Genomic DNA, 26,874 nt, shown 5'->3' on the forward strand with positions numbered 1-26,874 from the left:
ATTTAAGATAATGAGGGAAAGACATCTTTATCTGTATATAATCAGCCCTTTAACATTTCTCTGCTATTTCTTTTGTGGCTGTCATTTCAGAGAAAAGTCCAACTTCACAGTAAACAGGCTTCTGTAAACTTCCACAAATTGTCCAGTCGCCAATACATGGGCCTGAACCGCAGATGGCTCAGATAGCTGCTTCTTATTTTACTCTTGGTGGTAATGAAAGGAATTAGATTCATTGGTTTTCTGTGGATTTGAGTCATAAAATATTAGACTCCTAAAATAATGCTAACTACCACATGTTGAATGCTTAAAAGGTGCTAGAAACTACAATATATGTTGTAAGCACTATTTTATTTAGTTCTTAAGCAGTCCTATTATTGTCCTTCTCAAAGCCCTAACACAAGCCCTGCTCTAGTTACAAAGCCCCAGCTCTTGACCTGCACCAAATCCTCCACCTCCAACAGATCTTTTGTTATGGAGAACGTTCTCATCACCATAATCAAACCTGTGTTAGCACCTGCTCTGCTCAGACACTTCAGAGGAGGCACTGTTGAAAGATAAGATGCAACAATAAGCAATAGAAAAATGCTTATTTCACTGTGGGCTGGTTGTAATTTATTTTTAAACAAATACTTGTCTTCATATTTGAAAACAATATTCATTCTTGTTAAATACCTTATTAAGATTAGCTTCTTGTGAGAATAGTGTCCTTTTTCCTTCTTCTTCTTTTTTTTTTTTTTTGAAGACTTTATTTATTAGAGAGTGAAGGAGAGAGCACAAATAGAGGGAGGGGCAGAAGGAGTGGAAGAAATAGACTCCCCGCTGAGCAGGGAGCCCAATGAGGGGTCTTGATCCCAGCACCCTGGGATTATGACCTGAGCCAAAGGCAGATGCTTAACTGACTGAGCCACCCAGGCGCCCCAGAAGTGTCCTTTTTCATTCATTCGTTCAAAAGTTATAAAATTTAGAAATCAATTTTCTTATATAACTCATATTGGCTTATGGTCTAGACATTTTAAGCTTCCCTCCTTTACACTTTTCATTGATGTTAACAGTGAGACAGTGGTTGTTTTTCTCCTCTTTTTTTGAAAATGCTAACACAGACAATATGGCAAAAAGGAAAAGTAGTGATCTGAATCATTAATTTCTGAGAACTAGTGTTTTGGGTGCAGATTTATATGTGGCTGCATGTATAATATGCCTCTCTCTGTCTTAGACATAGCCTATTTTATTTGAGATAGGAAAAAAATCTTCACTGTTCATTCTTTTGAAAGAAAGGTGACCAATAGGCAGATAATAGGACCTCCTGCACTTGCGTGTGAGGGACATACTTTTATGTTGTTTTAGGTACATCTATTATTTTGTATATTTGATAAGCTGTCAATTTGAATAAAATTACTAAAATGATAAGGCATAAATCAAATTAGCTGTTTTTCTTTCCTTGTTATTTCAGAGGGTTATTCAACACAATGCTTTAGAAGACCGCTCCATATCTGATAAACAGCAGTGGGATGCAGCTATATATTTTATGGAAGAAGCTCTTCAGGCTCGTCTCAAGGATAGTAAGTAGGGACACAGGTTGTTGAGTTTTGAGTATTCCCGGTGGTGGAGAAGTTATCCAACTTGATAATTGGGGGGAAAATGTTTTTTAAAAAATAAATAAAACTAATATTTCATAGTCTTTGTCATTAATACCATAGTTAAATATTTTTTGTGAAATTTTTCGGTCAACTGCTTAGTGACTACTGAAAATATTAAAATAGACACATGTTTATATGTACTCATTTTTAAAAACTATAATTGAATTGAAGACTCTGTACTTACAGGAACTTTACAAGCAGTTATACCTTTCAGAGATTATAAACTTATATGCTTAAATTATTTCTTATATATGTACTGTATCAATCATGTAATCTTTTTGTTTATTTTAACTGATTTTATATTGATCAAGCAGTTTGAAGTAATTAAGAAAATGACTATTTATTAGTAGTTATAATTTTTGTGCTTGGTAAGTGACAAAATTCTTGGTGAATTAAAACAATTTTTAAAAATTTTTCTAGCTGAAAACGCAATTGAAAACATGGTAGGTCCAGATTGGAAAAAGAGGTGGTTATACTGGAAGAACCGGACCCAAGAACAGGTAAAAACAAATCTTTGGTCTTATAGAATTTTGTTTAACTCAAGCATTAAAATGTAACTTTTGCATGCCTACAGACCAATCTTAATAATTTCAAATGTTTTACATCAGCCTTTTTAAAACATAATGAATCTTTAGAATAAATAGAAAACTATAAAAGAAAGGTTTTTTTTTTTTTTTTAAAGTGAAGTAGCTGTGTTATTAAAAGGAAAGGGAAATGAACCATGCCCTTTCTGTGGTAGATTACTTTGTTCATTTCAATTCCTGGTTTGAGGTAAAGCGAATATTAAAGCTATGAACAAAAATTAAAAATGACAAGGATTTCAGAGGATGTAGAGGAAATATGATTAGAATAAAACCTATAGCAACTTTTTCTTTTTTTTAATTTTTTTACTTCATCTGTTGTTACCTCTGGATTTTTTTGTTGTTGTCTGTTCAAATATTCTGTTCTTCTGCATTTTTTGCTGTTGTGTGCAAAATAGGTGTAAAAATTCAGACAGGAAGTAGAACTGTAGAATTTTTTTATTCAGTAAATATTTAATGAGCACGTCTGAAGAACAAAATGGTAAAAGCAAGTATAGTAACTTGACAGATGAGTAAATAGAGGGAAGATGTACAGAACATTTAAGGCCCCACTTCCTACCATCTTTGTATTTCTTTTTTTTTGTAAAGATTTTATTTATTTATTCATGAGAGACACGCAGAGAGAGGCAGAGACACAGGCAGAGGGAGAAGCAGGTTCCCCACAGGGAGCCCGATGAAGGACTCGATCCCAGGACCCCGGAGTCACACCCTAAGCTGGAGGCAGATTCTCAACCCCTGAGCCACCCAGGTGTCCCTGATCTTTGTATTTCTTATTATGGCTTCTCTTCCTATCTAGGATTTAGTTTGACACCACATCTCATTCTTATGTTCATTCCTTAAACAAAAGAGTGAAAACAAGATACAGAACATACATAAGTGAAGGAAATAATACGAAAAAGAGGTGGCATCCAATCCCCTTTCTTTTCTTCAGTCTTTGAATCCATGTAGTTAGAGAAAGGAAACAAAGATATGGAATATCAGGAAAGAAAATTTAAAAAGTGGAAAATTACCAAATTACATGTCATGCCTGTTTTCTTACTAATTTTTTGTTTTTGTCTTAAATACAGATTTAAGTTATAATCAACACCCTATTTTCTTTTAAGTTTCATGCCTTTTTTTTGCCTCATAATCTATCAGATGTGAGTCCTAATTTGTCTTAAAAAAGTGAAGGGACAGTCTCCCTCTTCTCTTTTTTCCTAATAGGATTCTTGTGGAAAAATGAGTCATTAAGAGACTGCAGAGAGGCCAAGGAAGTGGACAGAGTTAGTGGTTGGATCATGCGTGTTTTCAGGGAGCATCGGTTATCTCTCTCTGCACATGGGCTGAGAGGATGAGGTCTGTCAAAGGGAATTTCTAGGAGATCCATCAGAGGTTTCTGATTTTAAGACTAAAAGACGCATTGATTGAAAGGAACTGGGGTGAGGCAGATAAACTCAGAAGAAAAATGGTGTCTGACCATAAAGGCTTAAGGGAAATTAGTCCTAAAGTCTCCAGAATAATCAATGATGGCAACTCAGCAACTAGTGGCCAGTACACTTGGTCTAAACACTCTCAGAGAGAAATAATTCTTAGTTGTAAGTTATTGTCTCAGGAATTTGAATCCAAAAGGAATCTCTGCAAGTAAAGTAGAGGAATTAATTTTAAGATTAGTGCAGGGATCCGTGGCCTAGGAGAGGAACATGGAAACGCTTCAGAGAAGAGCCTTCCCAGGGGTTCAGGGCAGCCAGCGTAAGACTCTGTGAAACAGAGGCCATCATTGGGCGTAGGAGGAGGGACCTCAGGACCACCTGGGGAACGGTTTGTGTGTGTTATGTGTCATTTTCTGTTTCAGAAGAAAGCCCTGCCTGTAAGACTCACTGAATCACATTCTCATTCTCTGACTTTTCTCATCCCTCCCACTCCCTGTTGAAAACCACTATTCTAACCCTCATTCCTGGAGGTTATGGTGAGGAACAGATTCTGGAAGAGGTTGAGACTGTCCCCATGTCTCACGCTGCAAGTTTAGGTGGCTATGTAACAATTCCTTCTGTCTTTTTGAATGACTGATTTAGTGGAAAAAGACATTTTAGGTCGTCCTATGTTAAAGATAAGTCTCTGTTCTGAAAACTATTTTGTGCTTTTATGTTGTTACTTTTTCCTTCGTTTTCTAGGGAAAAATCCATCCCTTTGAAACATTCTCACCTTGCCTGAGCTGAACTGTGGTGATCTCGTTCAGGGTGGATGGGAGAGTAGTCTTCTCCTGAACGCTGTGTGGTCAGGGAGCAGGTGCACAGATGGAAGTGAAAACAGGACGAGAGTTGGGGAGTATCATCTAACTGGGAGATTTCCATCTTACTTCAGACCAAGAGCAAATGTTTAAGGAAACTGTAAAATTTCTCTTCTAAATGTCGTGTTTTCAGAGAATATTAGTAGTTTCATTTATAAGCCAGTTATTTGCATTTATATTTTATTCTGTGAGTACTTGGATATCGTAGTTTGTTACAGTTTGGGGCAAAGTGCTGTGCTAGTAGCTTGTTCAGAGTAATCAGTGCATTTGAAGCTAGACTTTTTTTTTTTAACATGCAATTTTGAAAGGATTGAAAAGAAAAGATAAACGTGATTTGACACGGCATAAAAATCTTATTTTTATATCTGTCACTACTATGTATCTTTTACTCCTTTGGTCATCAGACTGTGAACAGTTACAGAGAAGAGATTGGAAGTATACTTAAGAATGATAGCCACCTGGCTGGCTCAGTGGGTAGAGCGTGCTACCCTTGATCTAAGGGCTGTAAGCTTGAGCCCCATGTTGAGTGTAGAGATTGCTTTAAAAATAAGACCTTAGGGGTGCCTGGGTGGCTCAGTCTGTTAAGCATCAGCTCAGCTCAGGTCATGATCCCTAGATACTGGGTCCTTGATCCATCTGGCTCCCTGGTGGGAAGCCTGGTTCTCCCTCTCTGTCTCTCCGCCCCTTCCCCCTGCTCATGCTCTGTCTTTCATGCTCTTTCTCCCTCAAATAAATAAATAAGATCTCTAAAAAAATAAAATAATCTTAAAGAGAGGGATGATAGACACCTTGCAGAAACAGTCTAAAGCACAATTTTAATGAAAAGAGTTTTTTAAAAAATCCAACTATGAATTTCATAGTTATCAAAAAAGACAGCAGGTGCAAGTCCTTACAGTCATCTAGTTCTTAGATACGAGGCATTTATAGAACATTATCTCTCCCCATGTTCAGGGTCCTTTTTCCTAGACTGACATCCCATCCTAAGGTCAAGAAGCTTACAGAGTCAGGAACCTGGTGAGGTAACTTTGACAATAAAACATTTCAGCAAAAGCGAAATATATAACAAATAAGGCTAAATTTCCTTTTTTTTTTTTTTTTTTGCCTTGCCTAAGTCCAACTTCTTCTGCCTTCATAATCCAGAATACCAATATTCTGTATTCATAAGCCAAGATACTATGTTCTTGTTTCCTATGTGGAGCTCGTGTTCCCTGTGGTGCATTAGCAATATATTTATTAAAACTAGGGCTCTGTTTTTATAAGCATTTGCCAAATCATGATCCATCTAAATCACAGTCCTCTTTTAAACAATTTAAAGTTTGTGCATAATGAAACCAAGAGTGAATTGGAGAAGATGCTGAAGTGTAACGAGGAGCACCCAGCCTATCTGGCGAGCGATGAGATAACTACAGTCCGAAAGAACCTTGAATCCCGAGGAGTAGAAGTGGACCCAAGCTTGGTAATACATACTGCTGATGATATGAACTTACTTCCTTAATCTCTGTTTCTTACGGTAAAATGTTACTACTTCTCACACGTTACTTGGATATTTAAGTGCTTGATTTGACTTTGGTCATGTGTACTTTTGCTGACAAAAAACAGTCATTTTGACTGTAGAGAGTAGAGATTTCTTGTTGGTATTTCTTTAAGTGTAATGCTTTATTTGTAAGTGAGGAGATTGAGACTTAGAAAAGTGAGGTATCTGGGCAAGGTCAGAAAGGAGCTCTGGCAAAAGGGGGTAAAGGCCGCCACATCTCTGCATCACGCTATACTCCTTCAGATTGCAAAATACAAGTTCTTCTGTGATAAAATTCACTTATATGTGTGTTTTCTCGGTCACATGTACCTTATCAAATATGAGTGGGTTTAGAAAAAATATGAATGTTAAGTTTTTATTAAATTGGATAGTGCCTTAGGGTTCTATCTCATTTTCCTCACTCGGAAAATATAAGAATAAAAATAATTACAGTTTAGACTATGTTTTATGTCATAATACTTCATGATACTTATTTGGGAAATTAAAAAAAAAACAACTTTCTGGGCTTGTGTGCCCCAGTTAGGGTGTAAGGAATCGAAACTTCATTTTAACATTAGCTTAAGTTAACTTAAGTGAAACCCAATTAGAAAAATAATTCTAAGGGGAAAAATAATCATATAAGAAATTTCAGAACCACACATAAATTCTTTTAGAGATGATCTGTTTCTGCACTTGAGAAATGAGTATACTTAATGTGATTTCCACCAGAGGTCAGAACAAGAAAAGAAACCGGGTAAAACTCAAAGCAGTTCAAGCTGTTACATCTAGCATTATTTATAAAAATTGAAAATGAAACTGAAACTAATGATACATGAAATTATTAGTTGAATGTAAGTTTAATTTATCCACATTTGGACTTTGCCCACATATTAGGATACGAATTGACTGTGTATTTTAATTATTTTTTCTCAGCAAGAAAATCTCAGGTTTTTTCCAAGAGACATTTTGTTCAGTGTATTCTATGAAGCTATAAAGTAGTTAGCAAAACGTTATGGCAAGAATAGCAGATGGGCTACATGTCAGAGACGTGGATTCTAGCACAGTTTCATCCCATTCGTTAGTAATAATACCTTTAGTAACTAGTATAATCTCTGAACATTTCACTGTTTTCATCCGTCACACAGCATTGATGATATTTGCTATACCTGCTTAACTTTATTACTGTCATGCTCAGAAAAGGCAATGGTGTGAAAGAACCTTGAACACTCTAACAAACCTCATAGTAATGACATTGGGGGGTCATTTTGCTGTGGCAGCAATGAAATGTAATAATCAAAAAGGAAATGTTGTATTGATGGACATGGTCTGAGACCAGCTTCCTAGTCCTAACTAACTCTGTCCTTCGATTAGGCTCACAACCTCTTTTCCTTGGGGCTCTTTACCTCTATCCGGGGGAGATGATAATCCCAAACCTACTACTCTGCAGAATGATTCTATGACTACAACAATCCTTGTTAAAAACATTGTGTATTTGGAAGTACATAAACTGGTAAGGGGTCAGAGTAGTGGTAAATATAATCTTTGTCTTAAAATTTTTTTTTAAATGGTTAAAAAAGGTTGGAAGAATAATAAAATCACCATTAGTTTTAATTATGTTTTTTATAATAACTTCTGTAGCTGACCTTTCAGGATAGGTTTGGTCAACCTGCAGAGTATCCAGAAACTCTTTGGTTTTTGTTTTCTTTTTTCATTTTAGATTAAGGATACTTGGCACCAAGTTTATAGAAGACACTTCTTAAAAACAGCTCTAAACCATTGTAACCTTTGTCGAAGAGGCTTTTACTACTACCAAAGGCATTTTGTAGATTCTGAGGTAAGGTGTCCAAAAACAAAGGGAAATGCTTTTAGTGATTGTTGTTTAGATGCTTAAAAGTAAAAAGTAGCTTTAGCATTAGTTTTAAGTCCTTTGATCTACTGGGAAAAGCATATGTGGGTTATGAAGAATACCCTAACTCTTGTCTTTTCTGAGGTATTTACCAGTTTATATTTTACACACTAAAAGATTGTGTATGCAGATAATAGGCATTAAACCACTTTTTAATTTTTTTTTAAGAATTAGCTTTTTATATTAGAAAGTATGTTCTCGTGGAAATGCAATAAAAAATGTAAAAAAATTTTCAAAAGGACATAGCCAGTTATTTTAATATTCCTTATTAATGAATAAGTCACTTATAATTCCCTGACCTAGGAGGAATTTTAATTAATATTTTATGTGTATGTTCAACTCTTTCTATACACTGTGTATCTGCACGTGTATGACAATAACAATCCATTTGGGTAGTGGAAATCCTACTGTAAAAACAATTTTTTGTTGTGCTTTTTCCTGTCTATTGTAATTCTTTCTTTATATCATTAAAATCTCTGCTTACTTAAAAGAAGTATATAAAGTTGTACATTGTTTAATGCCACGTTTCACAGAGTAACCCCTAGGTGGCAGCAGACTGATTGTGTTTTGAGCATTTTCTTACAAGCAGAAACGCTTTTTTAGAGTATCATTCTGAAAGAGCTATTCAGCAATGATCTTATTTGAGACTCGTAAAATGCTTTTGAGTTTTCTACAGCTTAAAATAAATTTTTATTTAAATATACTTGTGTAAAAAGTGGCAAGTTTTTTGCCTAATTGTTGAAAAGACCTGTTTACAGAATAAGCTTCTTTTAAAACATATCATTAATTTATTTTTTTTACAGCTGCATTACAAAACTGGCTTGAGTGCACAAAGAAAAGAGGTTAACCTAAGGGTGTATTTAAGCTAACATGGTTGTTAACTGAAACTAAATAAAAATTAAGGTTATATCCTGTGATTTTCTACTTGTATATAAATCATGAAATTCTTTACTTCCCAAATTGATTTGCTTTGTCATTGGAATCAAAACAAACCTCTATAGGTGAGGGGCAGTTTGAAGCCAAATCATGCAGAAGTTCATTGACCTGCAGAAAAGATTCAGTGGCTTATATCTTCAGTAGGAATGTATAGGGGCACCTGGGTGACTCAGTCGGTTAAGCATCTGCCTTCGGCTCAGGTCCCAGTGTCCTAGGGTTGAGCCTTGCGTCGGACTCCCTGCTTAGATTCTCCCTCCGCCCCTGTCATTCCCTCCACTTGTGTTCTCTGGCTCTCTCTGTCAAATAAATAAATAAAATCTTCAAAAAAAAAAGGAGTATATGTATTAGGTAAAAAAAATAAAAGGAATATATGTATTAGTTAGGTCTGAGATTTTTAAAGTTTAGGGTGTAGATAATAGCCTAATTTAGTAGTTGTGTGTGTTTATGGTCATAGCTTTCATTTTTTAAATTTGCATCTGTAATCTTCATTTCCTAAATTTCAGTTGGAATGCAATGATGTCGTCTTGTTTTGGCGAATACAGCGTATGCTTGCTATCACTGCAAATACTTTAAGGCAGCAACTTACAAACACTGAAGGTAAGCCACAGAGGTATCACTTTCTAATTCTAACATCAAAAAAATAGCAATAGCATTCATTTTTAATAGACAGATATCAAAGTGATTCTTTAAAAATAGATTCACTGGGGGCACCTAAGATGGCTCGGTTGATTAAGCCTCTAACTCTTGGTTTCAGCTCAGGTTATGATCTGAGTCTTGAGGTTTGCCCTGAGTTGGCAGGGATTCTACTTGAGATTTTCTCCTTCCCTTTCCTTCTGTCCCACCCTCCACGCACACGCATGCATGCTCTCTCTCTCTTGCAAATAATAAATTTAAATGAAAATAAATTTGTTAGAAAAACTGAAAATTATCATCTGCCCATAAAATAGTAATGAAAGTAAATCATAATTGGAAAAGATGGGAGATAAAACATACCAGGAGTCTCCCTTCATTACACAAAAACTGTTAGAAAAGGACTCCTAAGCATCACTTAAGTTTTTTGGGGGGAAATCTGCACTTCTTTAAAGTGTTAGGACTTGAGAATATGAGTTTCTCTGAGGATATTAGATTCATGTTGGACAAAAGTACTATATAACAGGTAGAGATTCTCCCTATAGCTGTGAGAAATCTGAACTCTGTAAGTCTGACATGAGAAAAATCCAAACTTACTCTCCATGTATTGCTAATTTATCCTCCATATGCATTCATAATAACGATGCTCCTCAAGTTTTTGTTTACTTTGAACAGTCAGACGACTAGAGAAAAATGTGAAAGAGGTGTTGGAAGATTTTGCTGAAGACAGTGAAAAGAAGGTAAAACTGCTCACTGGCAAACGAGTTCAGCTGGCTGAAGACCTCAGTAAGTAGTTCTTCCCGCCCTCCGCCCCGTGCTGCCTTTTCTCTTTCCTCATTTCCATTATTCGTTCATCCATTTAATTGCAAACTGTAGAAGTGTATACAAAGAACTTTCTTTCCATGAACTATTTGCAAGAAAGTTGCTGACCTGTCGCCCCATCACTTTCAAGTACTTTAAGGTGTATTTCTTAGAAACAAGGATTTTTTTTCCTAGCAACCATCCAGATCAGGATGTTGACACTGATACATTGCTGAATCTAATTTTCAGACCCCATTCAAGTATCCTGTGTCGTCCTAGTATTGTCCTTTTGTGTAAGAAGATGTTCATGCTCAGCCTGTACTTTCCCTGATCCAGCTTCCTTTTTCTGGAGAATGGTATTTAGAAGTCAAGAGTAGGAAGCTAGATGTGCTGATTGTTACTGGACTATCACTGTTCACAGACTCTCTCCGTGGAAAGAGCTGGGGAACAGATTTTGCCTGCATTCAGGTCTCTGTGCACGCGTGTATACGTGTGTGGATACCTGTCCACACATTTATATCTCTGTTTCTAATCACAAGTATATGTCTGTGTTGGAAGCCCTAAGTTAACAATGATACTTTCCATTATAATTTGGTAGCTCAGGGTTCATCCTAGTAGTCTCCTTTTTCTTTGAGGAAAGAGAAATCTGGCTCCCAGCTCTCCTTAATATATTTACTTACTTTGATCAGCCTTCCCATATGTATGCAGACTTGTCACTGTCCCCTTCGTTGCGCAAGCATCCCTTTTGCCCTGTGTTGACACCCCTTTTACCTCATGCAGGCTCGGATACCCCGTGCCATGTTACCCTTCTTCACAGACTCCTTTTCAGGGAGCTCATGCACTGGCACTGTGTAGTAGGCGGATCCCCTTTTATCCTTCCTGCCTCTTCCCCTGCGCCAGCACCTCCTGAAGCCAGGCCATGCTTTGGTAGTGGACTCCCTCTTCATCCTACATGTGCTCCAGAACTCTGCAGCAGACTGGACTGCCCTGCTACACGGATACTCGCCCACTACTGGGCCACGCCACCAGCACCCTCTTCAACCGGGTCAGGCGTTACGCCTACACTGGCCCGTAGGGCTGTCCCTTCCGTCACGCGTCCCCTACCCCCAACCTAACTTGGCCTTATTGATCACTTGGTCTCTCTCTGGAGACGTTTGGTTCTTCCTGAATGCTGGTGTTCCTAGCTTTAAAGTATTTGAGTTGCATGTTAAGATTTACTTAGAGCTTTGAGAACCCAAGGAAATCCCAGAAGGAGTGATGTTAAATAAAAATAAAAACACTGAGGTTGGTGCTTCGGTTTGAGCTTACCTCGTTTGTTACAAGCTTCTCCTCATTTAATTTTCCCAAACGGTATTTTTCCTTTCAGCATATACTTAAATTTACCATCTTGGGAGTTTTCCGGTATGTAAGAGAAAGCAGATACGGAATAAGAAGAAGTTCCTCACATTTGAAAATCATTTCTAATCTGAAGTTAGGTCACTACAATACGCTCCCTAGAATATCCAAGAGAAACCAGTGGTTTTCCTGTCAAAACCCTGCCCCCCCACCCCCACCCCACCCCCGCCAGGCCTCAGCAGCGTGCTCCTCCACTGGCACCGTCGCCTCCTCTGTTACCTCAGCTCGTCATTTGCTGTCTTTTCTGCCCTTTCTTCCCTTAATCTTTATTTTGAAGTGTATCTTATTTTAGTTCATATTCTGTTTTCTGTTGCTTTTCTTTTTGTTTCTTTCATGCCACTTGATCAGAGTAAGTTTGTGCTAACTCGTAGACGATCTGTGTTTGTGCACTGCCGTTCACTAGCTGTGTTCCCTTAGGCACGTTATCTCTCAGAGCCTTACCTCTTTGTAAAAATGCCTCCAATTAGTTATTATATTACTAGGAGGGGCTTTGGGAAAATAACTTCAAAAACCACTTGCAAGTCCCTGCCTCACAAGTTTATGCTTTGTTAGTGCTGTTCCAGGAAGAGGTGTGCCAGTGTTGTAAGGTGTACAGATATATTTCTTTTGTATCCCTCAGGACATGATTATCAGACCGTGGAATACTTCACTGTATTTTACTAGCATATGTAATTTTAAGTAATTAAAAACAATGTATCTTTTATGTTTTCTAAGAGAGCTTTATACAACCCCATTACTTTGCAGTCCCAATTTGATAATTTAAAAAAAATGGTGTATCGCTAACACAGATTTGTGCCCATCAAACCAAGATTCATGTTATCCTGCTTTTTTTCCCCGAGAAAGTACTCCTGTGACTTGCTTGGAATGATTTACTATAAAATTATGGTTGTGTTAATGTACCAAATAATGTCATTGACAGGAAGTGTTTCACCAGTGACTCGGCTTCATCTTCACAGTAAAGGAGATGAGCCATGATATGGTCCATTAGTTGGAGAAGAATCTTGGGAGTACCGTTTCCGTACTGTTTATCTTTCATGTAACACTTAAGGATATGATCTTGGATCCCTTCAGCCAGACAATTTAGCTTTAACAGTAACTACTGTATTACTTGGATCGAAGTTTTTAGTATAGCATATTCAATTAGAATATAGCGTGTTAATAGAATTTAGAGAAAGGGAAACAAAGGAGTTTTTACCACAATTTCAGAATAGTACAGAGTAGAGTATTGTGGATTTGGGAAAGTTTGGTGCATCATGTTTTTTGCCAGTCTTATTAAACTTGCTCCATTTTAAATCTTTTTACTACTTTACTTTGGATATTCACTGATTGTCTTGAGTTAGGAAAATCAAAGAGACAAGAGCCCACCCCTTCTAGTCTCGAGAAAAGAAGTCCAACATAGGAACCAGGCCTCCTTGGAGAGGTGGACTCCATAGCTGGAACAAGAAAAGGTTAGGATGAACCTGGAGCATCCGAAGGTAACAAAGTAAGGAAGTATTTGAAGGATGATAGGGACGTCAGCAAGGTGCAAAAGCCAGCTTGAAAACACTCCCGCTGGCCAAAAGTAGGACAATTTGGGTATCAAAGTAAATAATGACAGTACAAATTATAACCCACTAAATAAAATAGGATTCCACAAATTGATAATTATATAAATGAGTAAAATGAATTATATAAATAAATGAACAGAATCAGTGATGAGGAATGGGATATTTGTATAATCACGCAAAGTATCTCCACACAAAATAATTTAAAAAGGAAAAAGAGTAACTTTACAATGGATAAGCCTGGCAATAACCACCTTCATCAAGCTGTCAGAGTTAATATTCTCGGTAACAGTCAAATCAGAACTGTTCCACCTTGCAGAATGCAGTGAAAAAAGAAAAAAAAAAAAAAAAACCAACAGCACTTCTTAGATATTTTTGCCAAAGATGTGTAACTTAAATCCAATTATGAAGATACATCAGATGAACCCAAATTGAGGCACAGTCTGTAGAATAAGTAGCATGTAATCTTCAAATGTGTCAAGACCATGAGAAACCAGAAAATAGTGAGGAACTATTCCAGGTCAAAGGAGACTAAAGAACATGAAAACAAACAGTGTATGATCCAGACCCTGATCTCGTTTTATAGGACATTAATGGGACAGTTGGTAAAACTTGAATGGGATGTTACATGGTGTTAATTTTTAAATTTTTATTGTTAAATTGAGATTGCTTAGGAAGATATCTTTATTTATAGCTAGAACACAGTACAAATTTGGGGTTTATGGGATGTAATGACCATAAATTATTCAGGAAAAATATGTTCTTTGTAGTGTTCTTACCACTTTTCTCCATATCTGAAATTATTTTTATGTAAAAAGCGTAAAAAATGGTTTGATTTTATTTTTATAACTGGATTTGCTTACATAAATGGATCATGGTCATATGAAAATGATTTAGAAAAAATGAGAATTTGAAAACTATGATCTCTGAATATTTTGGAAGGCAGTGAGTACCTCTTGGACAATTTTTTTTTTTTTTTAAGTAGGCTCCATATCCAGCGTGAGGCTCGAACTCATGACCCGAACATGAAGAGTCACGTGCTCTACTGATTTAGCCAGTCAGGCGCCGCACCTCCTGTATATAGCTCTTCTTTCCACCTTAATTCCTTATTTGCATTATCTAATTACACTTAGAACTATCTAGTGTTGAAATATGCCCATTATGACCTTGATGAAATACTTTTGACTTTGTAGCAAATTTTATTTCAAAGGATTTTTTTAATAGATATTTAAATACAGGGATCCCTGGGTGGCGCAGCGGTTTAGCGCCTGCCTTTGGCCCAGGGAGCGATCCTGGAGACCCAGGATCGAATCCCACGTCGGGCTCCCGGTGCATGGAGCCTGCTTCTCCCTCTGCCTGTGTCTCTGCCTCTCTCTCTCTCACTGTGTGCCTATTATAAATAAATAAAAAATTTTAAAAAAAAATTTATAAATACAACATCAACTTAGATAGAACCTATTTGGATTTCCAGTATAATTTGTAATAATGTGTTTAATCTCTTTATTGAAACAGACTATATGTTTAAATGCTTTCTTTGAAGAGGGAAAGATTATACAGAATATAGCTCAATTCAGATTTTTCTTTTCATAATGAGCTGTTTTATGATTTATAAAATCTATTTTATGATTGTCATCATATAAAACAACTGATAATGCTAACATCTCATAGACATTTTGGAATTTGTTCTCTGTCCCACCCTGGAAATGGAATATCTGGGCACTGGTAACAATTGCTGAGTTTCAGCAAAACAGCATGGAATTCTTTTATTACTTGTTATATGAATGTCGTGTCAACTGTTAACTAAGTTATTGTTAGTTTGGGACCTTTATATCAATTGCTTGGGAGTGAGAGCTTAGGTTTCTTTCTTATTCACTAAAGCCCGAATTATTCTTCATTCTCTGTGTACATAATCAAAGAATCATTGAGACCGAGGAATTAAGGGGGCATCACAAGTCATTTAGATCACTAAGATGTATAGTCTTTCCCTTACTTTACAATGCATTTCTTTTAAAATTTATATCAAAACTTGAAACTGTTTATGAATGTTAGTATTTAGATACTTTTCCTGTGCCAGGTATTAGCTTGTAGGCCTTGTATGCGTTCTCATAGGTACAGTCATTTTCTTACTTTATAAAGAAATGGAAACCTTGAAACACGTAGTGGTAAACACGTAAGTGGTAAAGCCAAGATTTGAGTCCAGGCCTTTTAACTACTGTGCCAAGATAAGTCGAGAAAAGTTAAGCCTTTGAGAAATATAATTACCTAAAATATAGTCCTTTGCGTTTGGAAGCTTACAGTTAACAGTGTCCTTTATGGAGTGGGTCAGAAAAGCATAGTATTAGTCATTTAACATTTAAACTTTCAAATGATATGAAAACTGATAGAACATCTAGATAAGGAAGGAACGCTAAAGTGTAAACCAAGCCACTGACCAGACTGAAGAAAGGTAATTTATGACCTGTAAATATCTCACGTTGTACGCTATCAAACTCTCCTGTAGTTAATTAGGTAGTGTGTAAGTTGCCCAGAATTCAGACACAACTTTTCAATGTGATGTGTTCATGCTTAGAGTCTTAAGATCTAGTTTTAACAGATAGAGAATCTTTACTTGAGCATAAAGATTGGTGAGGGTTTTGGTTTTTCATTTTTGTTTTTGTGGTGGTTTTATGCTAGGAGTGTTGAAATGTGTGATAATAGGCTTCAATTTATTGCTTCCTACTTCTTGTCTTTACATGAATTGAAGATGTGCTTCAGTAAAAATTGAGAAACTTCCTATTTCCATCTCATTCCCTACTTAAATGTGCAACAGTGATAAACTCCTTTACTTGGGCTTGCCACTGCACAGGCTTATTTTATTTTAATTATACAGTTTGATGTCCTTAATGTTAAAAATAGTATAGCTTATACAGCCTAGCAAATTAGAATTTTCCAATATCCGCAGCTTTTTTCTCCTGCAGTTAATTTGCTCTGCTGACTCCCTACGCGAGGTGGCAACAGCTGGCCTTTCACTGGAGCCCGGGGATTAGGGAGCAGGAGTCACAGCAGCGTGCTCGGCCTCTCGCCTCTGTTGACTGTTCTTTATTGTTTGATGCCTGGGCATCTCCCAGACAGCCAGCAATTGTTTCTTAAAACTTAAAGTTTGTTTCTCTTGGGAGTATACAATGCTGGTGGGGCTTGTCTTTGTGTCTCTTCACTTTCCCAGTCTCCTCTTATAATCCATCCTGTGCTTTCTCTTGATAATGAGAAAAGAGCAAAGTTACCAGCTTTGTATCTCAGTGTGCATAAGATTCAGTTTTGACTCTGAAAACTTAAATGGAAATTTTATTTTTCTCTGAGCATCAGATATTTACTAACAGAAATCATTATTAAACTGAAAACTTTGTCCATTATTAGTATGTTAGTATATTTTTGAAATTATGGTGATAAAAAGGGCGTGACAGCAGAATGAACCATTACTGCCATTTTAAAAGCTAAAATTGGAAGAGAAACGCACCATAGCTGCTTAAGTCCAGAAAGATCCTTTATTGGTACAGCGTCGGGAATAGAATCATTGGTATTGTAATACCATTGTATGGTGACAGATGGTAGCTAAGCTTGTGGTGCCCGTAGAATAGCATAGACTTGTCACATCACTATGTTGTACACCTGAAACTAATGTAACATTCCGTGTCAACTATACTTCAATTAAAATTTTCTTAAAGATTTTTTTTATTAGATCTAAAACATAATTCTAAGGGTGCCTGGGTGGCGCGGTCAGTTAAGCAGCTGACTCTTGATTTCAGCTCAGGTCATGATCTCAGGGTCCTGGGACGAAGCCCCACGTAGGGCTCCGCACTCAGCGGGGAGTCTGCTCCAAAAGGATTCTCTCTCCCTTTCCATCTGTCCCTCCCCCAATGTGTGTGTGCACACGCTCTCTCTCTCCCTCTCAGATAAATAAATCTTTTTTTAAAAAAAAAAAACCCACTGCAATAAATAAATAAATAAAGCACGATTCTAATTTATAGGATAGTTAAGAAATATATCTCTGTGCCATGGTAAAACTTGAGTAAAAAGTAGTCAGAACATATCTAGATGGAACCCTCAGCCAGAATGATTTTGTTGTTCTTTATTTAGAGAAGAAGAATATCAGGATACTCTCAAATTTAATTTCTGTTGGTTACTCCACATTCCTAAACTTCTCGCAAACCTGCCATATCCTTGAAAGTCATTATGGATGAAAATAGTGGCCATGAGGTAGTGTGAGACTGAAAATTATCCTACAAAATGATCATTATACTCAGAATCTGGAAGTTAAAGTTATGGAAAAGGGAACTCGTATTTAAAACTATTTTTCTGGGGGTAGGGCTCTGGCATACAAATTTTAACAAGTTTCCATAGGGGATTTTTGCTGGGTACCACCCACCCTTCTGCCTCCAAGTCCACACTTCAGAGAATTCTTCCTATTTACAGGAATAAAAGTTGTCATTTTATTAATTGGGATAAAATCGACATATCTTCTTTTAGTGGAGTCTTAGAAACTGTGTGACTGTTGAAAATTGGGTAATTATTTGAACTCTATCTGAAGTAGCATATTCATTTTGTGTCTGTGTAACCAGAGAAAATTAACCTTAAAGAGGTTTGAAAAGGGAACAGGTGGCATTGAATTGTAGAAATCTAGGTACATAGGCCAGATTTTTTATAAAGACACAGTCACAGAGATTAGAGTAAGGTGCCCTGGAGAGAAAGCTTGGAGTGTAAGGACTGTAACCCCTATAGTTTCACTTATATCTGACTACCGTTACTGCATTTCTTTGGCCAATAATTGTAATTTCTCCTGACATCTGGCACATTTCTGAGCCGTCTTTTCCCTTTGTCTCCTTTTCATGTCTCTCACTGTGTCTTCTTCCAGACTATTATCACTTGCTCAACCAGGATTTTTCCTCCTTGCTACTTATTTACCTTCCTCCAGTGATTAAAAACCTTACCAGTATTGTTTAATTGAGCAGAAGGCAGACTTCCCACCTTAAGCAACTGTATAGATCAACTGAAATAACCAGTTTAAGAAAGAAAAATTTGAGGGGCACCTGGGTGGCTCCTCCGTCAGTTAAGCACTTACCTTTAGCTCAAGTGTTGATCCCAGGGTCCACGGCCCTGTGTCGTGTGTGGTCCTGCCCGCCCGCCCCCCCCACCGCCTCCCTGCCCAGTAGGGAGTCTGCTTCTCCCTCTGCCCCTCCCCCTGCTTGTGTGCATTCTCTCTCTCTCTCAAATTTTAAAAATTCATGTGTATTTATTGTTCTAAAGTGATACAGTTCTTTCATAAATTCACCATACTTTGTATGGTATGTGTGGTATGTTCCGTGACTGTCTAATTATGACCTTTTAATACAGATTCTTTATCTGTCTGTATCCGCGCCCTCCCCCCCCAGCCCCACCCTGCTTACAAAGGAGGAAGAAGGAAGCTCACTCTTCTCCTAAGGAACTTTCTAACCCTCTGTCCTGCCAGAAAGCAGGAAAGCCACCATATCGTTTCTCTTGTAGAGCAGCTTGCATTTGCTGCATTCACCCCTGTCTCCACCCGCCCACTCCCCTGCTGACACCCTGTGATACGACTTTCATTCCTAATGAAACCACTTCTAGGACACCAGTGATTTCCTAATTGCCAGCCCCGTCCAGTTTACCAAAACGCTTTCATAAGCTTTTGTGTTTGTTAGGCATTTTTAAGTTGATTGGAATATTTTCATTCTTTTTGACATTCATGTACCTTTTGTGTATTTTATGGAGTGGTTATTAGTAGAAACTAGTATATTTTTAAAACTGGAAAGTTTGGAATGTTTCTCTCGTCCATGCAGAAAAAGATTACTTCTTTCTGTTTTGTGTTACCAGTTTGTGAAGTCTTGAAGGCACCTGTTCAGGGTAAAAGCAATTGGATTTTAAATTTTGCCTTTGTGAACTAATATTTTTCATAGTAAGGTGAAATTGACAAAGAAACTAAGGAAGGATTATTTTTACCTTGAGTCTACGTAGGTGAAGTAGACTCTGCTTTGTGTTGTAGCCAGAGAGAGAGAGAGAGAGAGAGAGAGAGACATGGCACAAAGAATACAGTAATCCTCGGGGAGAAGCCTCTGTGTTAGAGAAGTAGTTATTTACACACAGAATTTCATGTGACGAGCCTGAGTGGTGTGCTTTCCAGGTTATTGATGAGAAAATCCAGACTCAAAATGGGGCATTTAGAATCAAACACATTTTTCATGGCCTAAGTCTTATCTTTTAAAGGCAGCATTGAGGATATTGATAAATTGGTGCAAGATTAAAAAGATATTTACTTCTCTGTTATGTTATACAGGTTACTGGTGTTCAGTGTTTTATTAGCAAGTATATTCTTTTTGCCTTAAACTCAATTTTAACTTATTAAAACTAGGAATAAAAATGAGACAGGTCTTTATCATTTTAAAGTAGATTATATTTATGTGTTTTGATACGTGTTTATGTGTATATTGTGATATACAAAAAGGCCAGTGTACATATTTTCAGCTAGAAATGAGACTTTTTTCACCTAATCATGCTTGCCACTTCCTTACTGAGAGTTTAAGAATGAAGTAACATCTTAAAGTTGGGATTAAATTTTGATTGTTTTGTTTTTTTTAATTATGTTTTATGTTTTCTTTCCGTTGCTAAGGTGGAAAAAAAATGAAATCTACTCATTGAAACTAAATCTAATCATAAAACAACCTACTGGCCTGTGAAACACTATGTTAAAAAAATAAAATTAAGCAAGATATGAATATATTTTTTTTAAAAGGAAAGGTCTTTTTGGGGGGGGCAGGGGCGGAGCCGCCGCCCCCCACCCCCCACCCCGCCAAGCAACAGTCTTAAAGGATGAATTGGTGCATGTTAAAACTGGTAATCTCTATGAAGTAGGGTTCTCAGTTCTCAGGGTAAAGAGGGGAGTAAAAGGCAAAAGAAGTCTTAACTGTTTACTATTTTATACATTTCTAAACTGTTTCTTTTCCCAAATAAGCATAATTCAAAATTGCCTTAGAAATTTCATATTCTTAATTACTGTATTCGTGGAAATGACAAAGCTAATTATGATCAATTTTAAAAGTGACTGAATATTTTCCCAATAATTTCTTGGTGATAGTGATGCCATGAGACATTTCATGGGACTAGATAGTAATTGCACATCATGAGGTCTTCCCTGGTGGTTGGGATTCACTTTGAATTCTTTTGATTTCTAGTAAATGCCCACTGTGGATCTATATCTGCAAAATGAGTTTAAGTCTTTCTTGAGACTGGTAAAAATTTCAGCTCATGCAACCCATGTAAGATGATAGATTTTCCCTGCCTCATTGTTACCTACTACATATGGAAATAGTCCATTTTAATTTCTCTTAAAACAGCTGTTTCATTTCTTCCTTAGTATTGTCCGTTGTAGAAACGAGTTGGCTGTTTTTTATTCACTTCAGTTAGATCTGTTTCCTGGTGAAGGAATTCAAGTCTTTCTAACCTCGCCTGTTTAGTCTCCTTGAGGCACCACTTCATTCTCTGAGTCATAGGTACAGACAGACTGCCTGTCTCCACCAAGTACACTACCAGGATTTGAGGCGTTTGTTTTAATCCCTCTTATTAGCATAGAACTAGTACATGTATATATGCATCATGGAAATTAGAAAACATAGATGGCAAATCTTTAAAACAATTGGCACTACCCAGAGATAACCACTGTAACATTGTATTCTAATAAAAATTTTCTATTTTTTTTTAACAAAAATTTTAATGTGGTCTTAGGGACATAATTTCTGCACATTTCTGGAACATTTTTCCTGAGGACATCTTAGGTTAGCTTTCCCTTACCACCACCAATCTTCACTTCTTTGCCATTGCTCGTATTTCTGGTCTCTCATTTATCAGAATAAGCTAAATTTCTTCTCCTTTTCTTCATATGGTACTAGTTACTTTAAATAGGTCAGGTATCTCAAAGGCTATATTCTAGCAAAACATACACAGAACATTCAAAACGTACACTCTGCTTTGAAAGCTAATCCCCACCTGTATCCAGGACCCGGGCACTTCCTGTGTGTGTTTATGCCTGCATTATGTCTGTCCTTTCTCCAAAGATGCTCATGTCATCCCCATCGTAAGACTGCTCTGCCTTGATCTTGATTCTCTTATCCAGAAAAACCTTCAAACGTTTGCCTGCTACCACCACTTTGAACCATCCACCCTCATAGCTTTGTAATCTTTTTTTCTCACTTCTGCCAAATTTGTTTTTTCCAAGATTGCTGACAACCAAGAGAAAGCAGTGGGGCAGGGGAGCATTAAGGAATTGAAAGTATGTATTCCCGTGTAACTGCAGTATTTGGTACTTTGGGATCCAAATCGTGCTTGGAGCTCTACAACTGTCTCTGACGTTTGTATACAGTTTTACACTTTATAGAAAGTGTTACATATTTCCGTGGCATAGGAGGCTCGCTTGTAAGGTATTATCCCCATTGTTCAGATGGGGAAATTAATGTTCGTTGAGGGAAACGATTTAGCCAGTTACGTAAATATTTTTGGCAAAGCTGGAGCTCACAACATGTGTTAGAGGTAGTATCTTCTTAGATTTGTTTTAACGATTCTACTCTTTAGTCTTTGGGTTTTTGCTTGTGGGTAAGCGAGTTCATGTAATTTGGCTTTCTTTTTTATTTTCAGTGTGCTAGTTTTTGAACCTACTCTCCTAAACTAATTATTAGGAATCTTGAACAATGAATTTGTCTCCTAAAGACATAATGTAATGGTTTCATTCTTCGAAAAAGATCAATATACAGATTTATAAATCTGTGTATTCTTTACTGCTGTTTCAATTTTGTAATTTGCCTTTTCTGTAGAAAATAAGAAATTGTGGCAAAATGCAAAGGTGATTTTCTAAATTAATGAATATGTAATACTGATTCTGAAGTTATTTTCATTTCTTTGAGCCTTATCCTGACTTCTGGAACCAGCATCAACAATGATGCCTCTTTACAGGGTTATAGTGAGAAATGACTGAAATTCAGTACAGAATCAGCCTAACAAAACATGAATGCCGGTAGCTCTTCCTGTGATAAGTTTAATAATAATCCTTTGTCCTGCTGCAGCGTCATAGTTAAGAGATATAATTGTATTTCATTTTTGTTTTTCATCTCGCTTAAATCGTAGCTTTATTAAAACCTGCAATTGTTAGTTCCATATTTTTTTCACAAACTTTTGGGTAGGTTCATAAATCAGAATTACAGTGTCTGTTCACATATTACTTTTTTACTTTTAAAAATTACATTAATGAGCTGACTGTTTAAGAATCATTCTCATGATTCATTCATCTGTTACGCCTCCTTTTTAAGGCTTCAGTACTGAAGGTCTTTTGACAAACCAATATTTATAACAGTTTGACAGCAGGATGAGGAACAGCGTTTGTCTTTGTAACAGCTTGAAGAAAGACCCTTTCCAGGACCCAGTCATGCAGTTACAATCTTGACCTCTTTCTTATGCTGGGAACATACATACAGCAGCACCTCCCATGTGTTTTCTTGTCCCATTGACTGTCCATTCACTTCCCATCTGTTTTGCAGCCTTAAAGGAACAGAAGGGGCCCTCTTCTTATAAATCTGTCTTCACAGGTGATAAATGATGTCCTGTCTCTTTAAAGGCTGCCTGGGTGGTTTTCCTTTTCTTAAAATGTTTCAACTTTCCTTCTAACAAAATTCAGAGTAAAATGTACTTTTAAGAAAAAGAGGGAAATAGAAAAGAAAAAAGACGATGAGTTATTTTAAAGCTTTCTTAATTGATTTAGACCGAATATTTTATTGGTCATTTGGCTAACGATTTTTTAGTCTTCTCAACTAATAACCTAAATCATATTTTAGAAATTGTTTTGATATTTAGATTTTTCTGTGGAGACAGAAGGAATATATTCATTTTGAAATAGTGTATTTAAACCCTTTGGTGGGGGAATAAAACAATGTATCATTAATGAGCTAAAATATAACTTTTAAAGATTTTTTTCACCATAATTTGAGTAGACAGATGTAAATAATGTGTAACATTTTATGTACTGGGTACAGAATAAAACAATTCACAGTAGATGATTATTAATCTTATTTTTTTTACATTTATTTAGTTTTTTTTTAAGATTTTTTTAAATTTATTCATTTATGATAGAGAGAGAAAAAGGGGCAGAGACACAGGCAGAGGGAGAAGCAGGCTCCCTGCAGGGAGCCCGATGTGGGACTCGATCCGATCCCGGGACTCCAGGATCACACCCTGGGCCAAAGGCAGGCGTCAAACCGCTGAGCCACCCAGGGATCCCCTTTTTTTATTTTTTACATTTAAAAGACAATCCTGAATCCCATAAAAACTTACCATTTTTTTTCTCCCATTGCTAAAAAGAAATGCTTTAATATATGTATTTATATCATTGGATTTTCCAAACATTGAGCAGAAATAAAAATGTTTTCTCCCATGCAGAAATTACTTATAGAAGGTTAATGGAACTAAATTAATGGACGATTAATTGTCCCCTCAATATATTTTTAAATTACTGATTTTAAAAACATTACCAGCATAAAAAGACCACTCTTCAAGTATTATGGCATATTATATGAATCAGCTGCCTAGTGGTACACCTTCTATGAACTAGTTTGTTAGGTTGTTCATTAATTCCCTGCCCTATTCCAAAAGATACGAGGCAGCTTTTGCAAAGATCTATCCTTTACAAGATGTAAAAATGCTTAAGTGGAAAGTTGAGTGAAAGGAAAGAAAGTTAAGGCAAGTGGAATGATGTGAAACTTGGGATAAGATTGGTACCCCCTCAAAATACTTGCTCAGGGGTTCTCTTGTTTTGCAAGTGACCTGAAAATTTAGCTCTGAATTTCCTAGACAGCTGATGCAAAATGGAAAACAAAGTCGATGACGTGGTGTTGCTGGTGGCTGACAGACACACCGTTGCTTAGTGGAAGCATAGGTGTTCCTAGTATACAGCGCCTCAGGGAAATTTCCTTCATCCTCACTGAATTATAGGATAAAGTAAATCAAGTGACTACATATAATCATGAGTTTCACAGGGCTCTTTACTGGGTTTTGGCTCAATGTAGGCTAATAGCATAAGCAGTTCTAGGTGAAATCAAAATGATGCAGTCCAGATACGTAGCTGTGTGACTTATCTAAAGATAAACTTACGTAGTAGCTAATGTCTAGTGTCCTCCATACAATCTTCCATAAATATGAATTCTTCTTGCAGCTGAGCCTTTTAATAACAGGTAGCACAAAGTTCAAGGTTTTACACTCATTGACAGTGACAAAAACCTGGAAGGAGCTACTCTATTAATTAAGAGCAGTTCCATAAGCATTAATAGTTAGCCGAGATGAAATTACGATTGCCATTTACTTATGAAAGTGAAAGACCCAAGTGTAAGGCTGCTCTGTGTTCATTCATACGAAGTCTTATGGAGAATTAGCTTTACTATATCATGAAAGTGTTTTAAGTGGTTTTGATTATATTAGCTAAAAGAGCCTTAAGAAAAGAGAAACTAGAAGAATATAAAGTAATTTGTCTCATAGACTTTCTTAAGGCAGCTTTCTAAATCATACTGGTTTTTTTTGGGGGGGGGTCTAATTATAGCAAATTTTTAAAATGGTCATCTTTAACGTTTGAATTACGTATTGTTAAGTAGATTACTCAACAGTGAATGAATATCCATAGACATCTATTGCATAGCAAGTTCTGTGCTAGGCCAAGTGATATTAAATAACGGACTTTTTTGTACGTAGGTAATTCATGCAAGCGGTCCCACATTGATTTCTATGCTGGGGGTGGGGATGGGGGTGGGGACAGTATAAAACTGGTATTTCTAAAATTATATAGCCCTGTGAGGATAATATTGTCATATGCAGTTGAATTTTTACTAGAGCTTAATATCCAATAAATAAAAAATACTAAGCAAATAAGACAAGTTTAAAAGGATGCAGTTAAAACATATAATCATAATAATATATTTCAGTCCTAAGTTTTAAAGCAATACAGGCTTTGAATGCTTCTGGACAGATTTCCTTACTTTATAGATAAACTAGAGCTGTGACATGACTGTGGTTGTGAAGTTAAAGGCAAAGCTGGGGCTAGAAACCTGCTTCTCCTGACTGCTGCTGTCACATAGCTTTTAATCCACTATGTCCTCATCTTTGCAAAAACCATATAAAATTACTGCTCCCTTGATTATTAAAGGTGTTAGACTAGGGGTTTGTAGCATTTGTTGTCATAAAACACACCTTTCATTATTGTATACTCCTGTGAAGTCTATGTTTTGGAAGATCTGTCTACAGTAATCTTTTTCCTTAGAAACACAGAGTTACCATTATATCTTCTATCAGCCTAAATAATCATTGTTCCTAAGAAAACTATAAAGTAGATATAGTTTGGGCCAAAGATTTCCATTTGAACTTTTGAGACAATGAAAATGACCCAGACAACTCTATTACCACCTTCAGCAGACCCCTAGAAGTCAGGGACCCCGCCTAGCTTTGAAATTACCATCTCAGTCTCAAATAGCTTTCCAGGACACAGGAAATGATGCCTCCTTTTTCTGTAAGAAGCAGAAGTATTCTGTTTGTCTTCATTAATGAGTGTTTAAAATATTCATGTCTATTTGTAGGGAAAAAAAACTATAGTGCCAAGATTCAGGGAAGTGTCGGATTTAGCTATACGCCTTTGACTATCTCTCTGGTTTTTCCTCTCATCGATGTAAAAGGTGCACAATTTTGACTTGTGCTAAATCTAAATCTTTTTGACTATACCTTTGAGAATCTTAAACCTGGTCTCTTGTTCACCTTTTTTGTTTGTTTTCTTTCCTTGTTTCCCAGTACTCTGGGTAATTCCTCTAAATACTGAACTTCTAATGAGCACTTACTGTATAATTGCCTAATAAAAGGCAGGCCTTTTTAGGAGCAACATATATCACATGTTAAAAATTGTTCTTTTAATTTTCAGTCCTTTAGTGATCAGCTTTTTTACAGCAAAATCTCACCTACAGGGTGTCTTCAAACTTGGTACAAAGTATGTATGCAGCATGTTATAAAACAGTTCTGTTAAGGTACATTTTGATCTTTGGATGTGTGGTTTACTTAAAGTACACTGCCTTAGTAAGTTTGCAGTTCGTGTCTTTGTGCTTTCTCCGAAAACCTCAGAAGTTGTAAAAGATTTATTTCAGTGCATGTGGTAGTGTTTTGTGTGTGGTTCTTTGTTCCTGTTCTAAACTGTTATTAACCACTGAAGTGAACCTTCTCCCAGGTTTGGCCTTTTGGTATTCACAGTGTATTCAAAACCTAATTACAGATTAGTCCAAATTTGAGACTTTTAGAGCAAGTATCAGAAGATTCAAAAAGAAACTGAGAGTAGCAGTATCATTTCATGTGGAGATAAAGGGACCCAAAACATGAATGGGTGTCAAGTCATCTGAAGAAAAGAAAAAAGAGAAGGAACTTCATTCACTGAGATGAACGGTTTATGAGGTGGGGATTATGGGAATATTCATGACTCAATCAAGAAGTACAATGAATTGATGTTTGAAATAGTTCATCTTTTAAGTAAACATTGGATAAATGGAAAGTAGACTCCATATTCACTACATGTAGAATTGCCTATTTCAGAACCGAAATAGCAGTTCAAACAGAAAT

At 36.6% G+C, this 26,874-nt stretch overlaps 1 protein-coding gene across 12 annotated transcripts in view; it reads left to right on the forward strand.

Annotated features, from left to right (window-relative positions):
* Positions 1-26,874, forward strand: part of OPA1 (OPA1 mitochondrial dynamin like GTPase) — an 86,679-nt gene that overhangs the window by 50,471 nt on the left and 9,334 nt on the right. For all 12 annotated transcript variants that reach the window (XM_049099872.1, XM_025436066.2, XM_049099873.1 and 9 more), the window contains 6 exons: positions 1,451-1,559; positions 2,058-2,137; positions 5,800-5,940; positions 7,715-7,831; positions 9,343-9,436; positions 10,145-10,255. In XM_049099872.1, the coding sequence (XP_048955829.1) occupies positions 1,451-1,559; positions 2,058-2,137; positions 5,800-5,940; positions 7,715-7,831; positions 9,343-9,436; positions 10,145-10,255 (652 nt within the window). The remainder of the gene's footprint in view (positions 1-1,450; positions 1,560-2,057; positions 2,138-5,799; positions 5,941-7,714; positions 7,832-9,342; positions 9,437-10,144; positions 10,256-26,874) is intronic.

The sequence above is a fragment of the Canis lupus genome, chromosome 23 (genome assembly GCF_003254725.2).
Source record: "Canis lupus dingo isolate Sandy chromosome 23, ASM325472v2, whole genome shotgun sequence".
Classification (NCBI taxonomy): domain Eukaryota; kingdom Metazoa; phylum Chordata; class Mammalia; order Carnivora; family Canidae; genus Canis; species Canis lupus.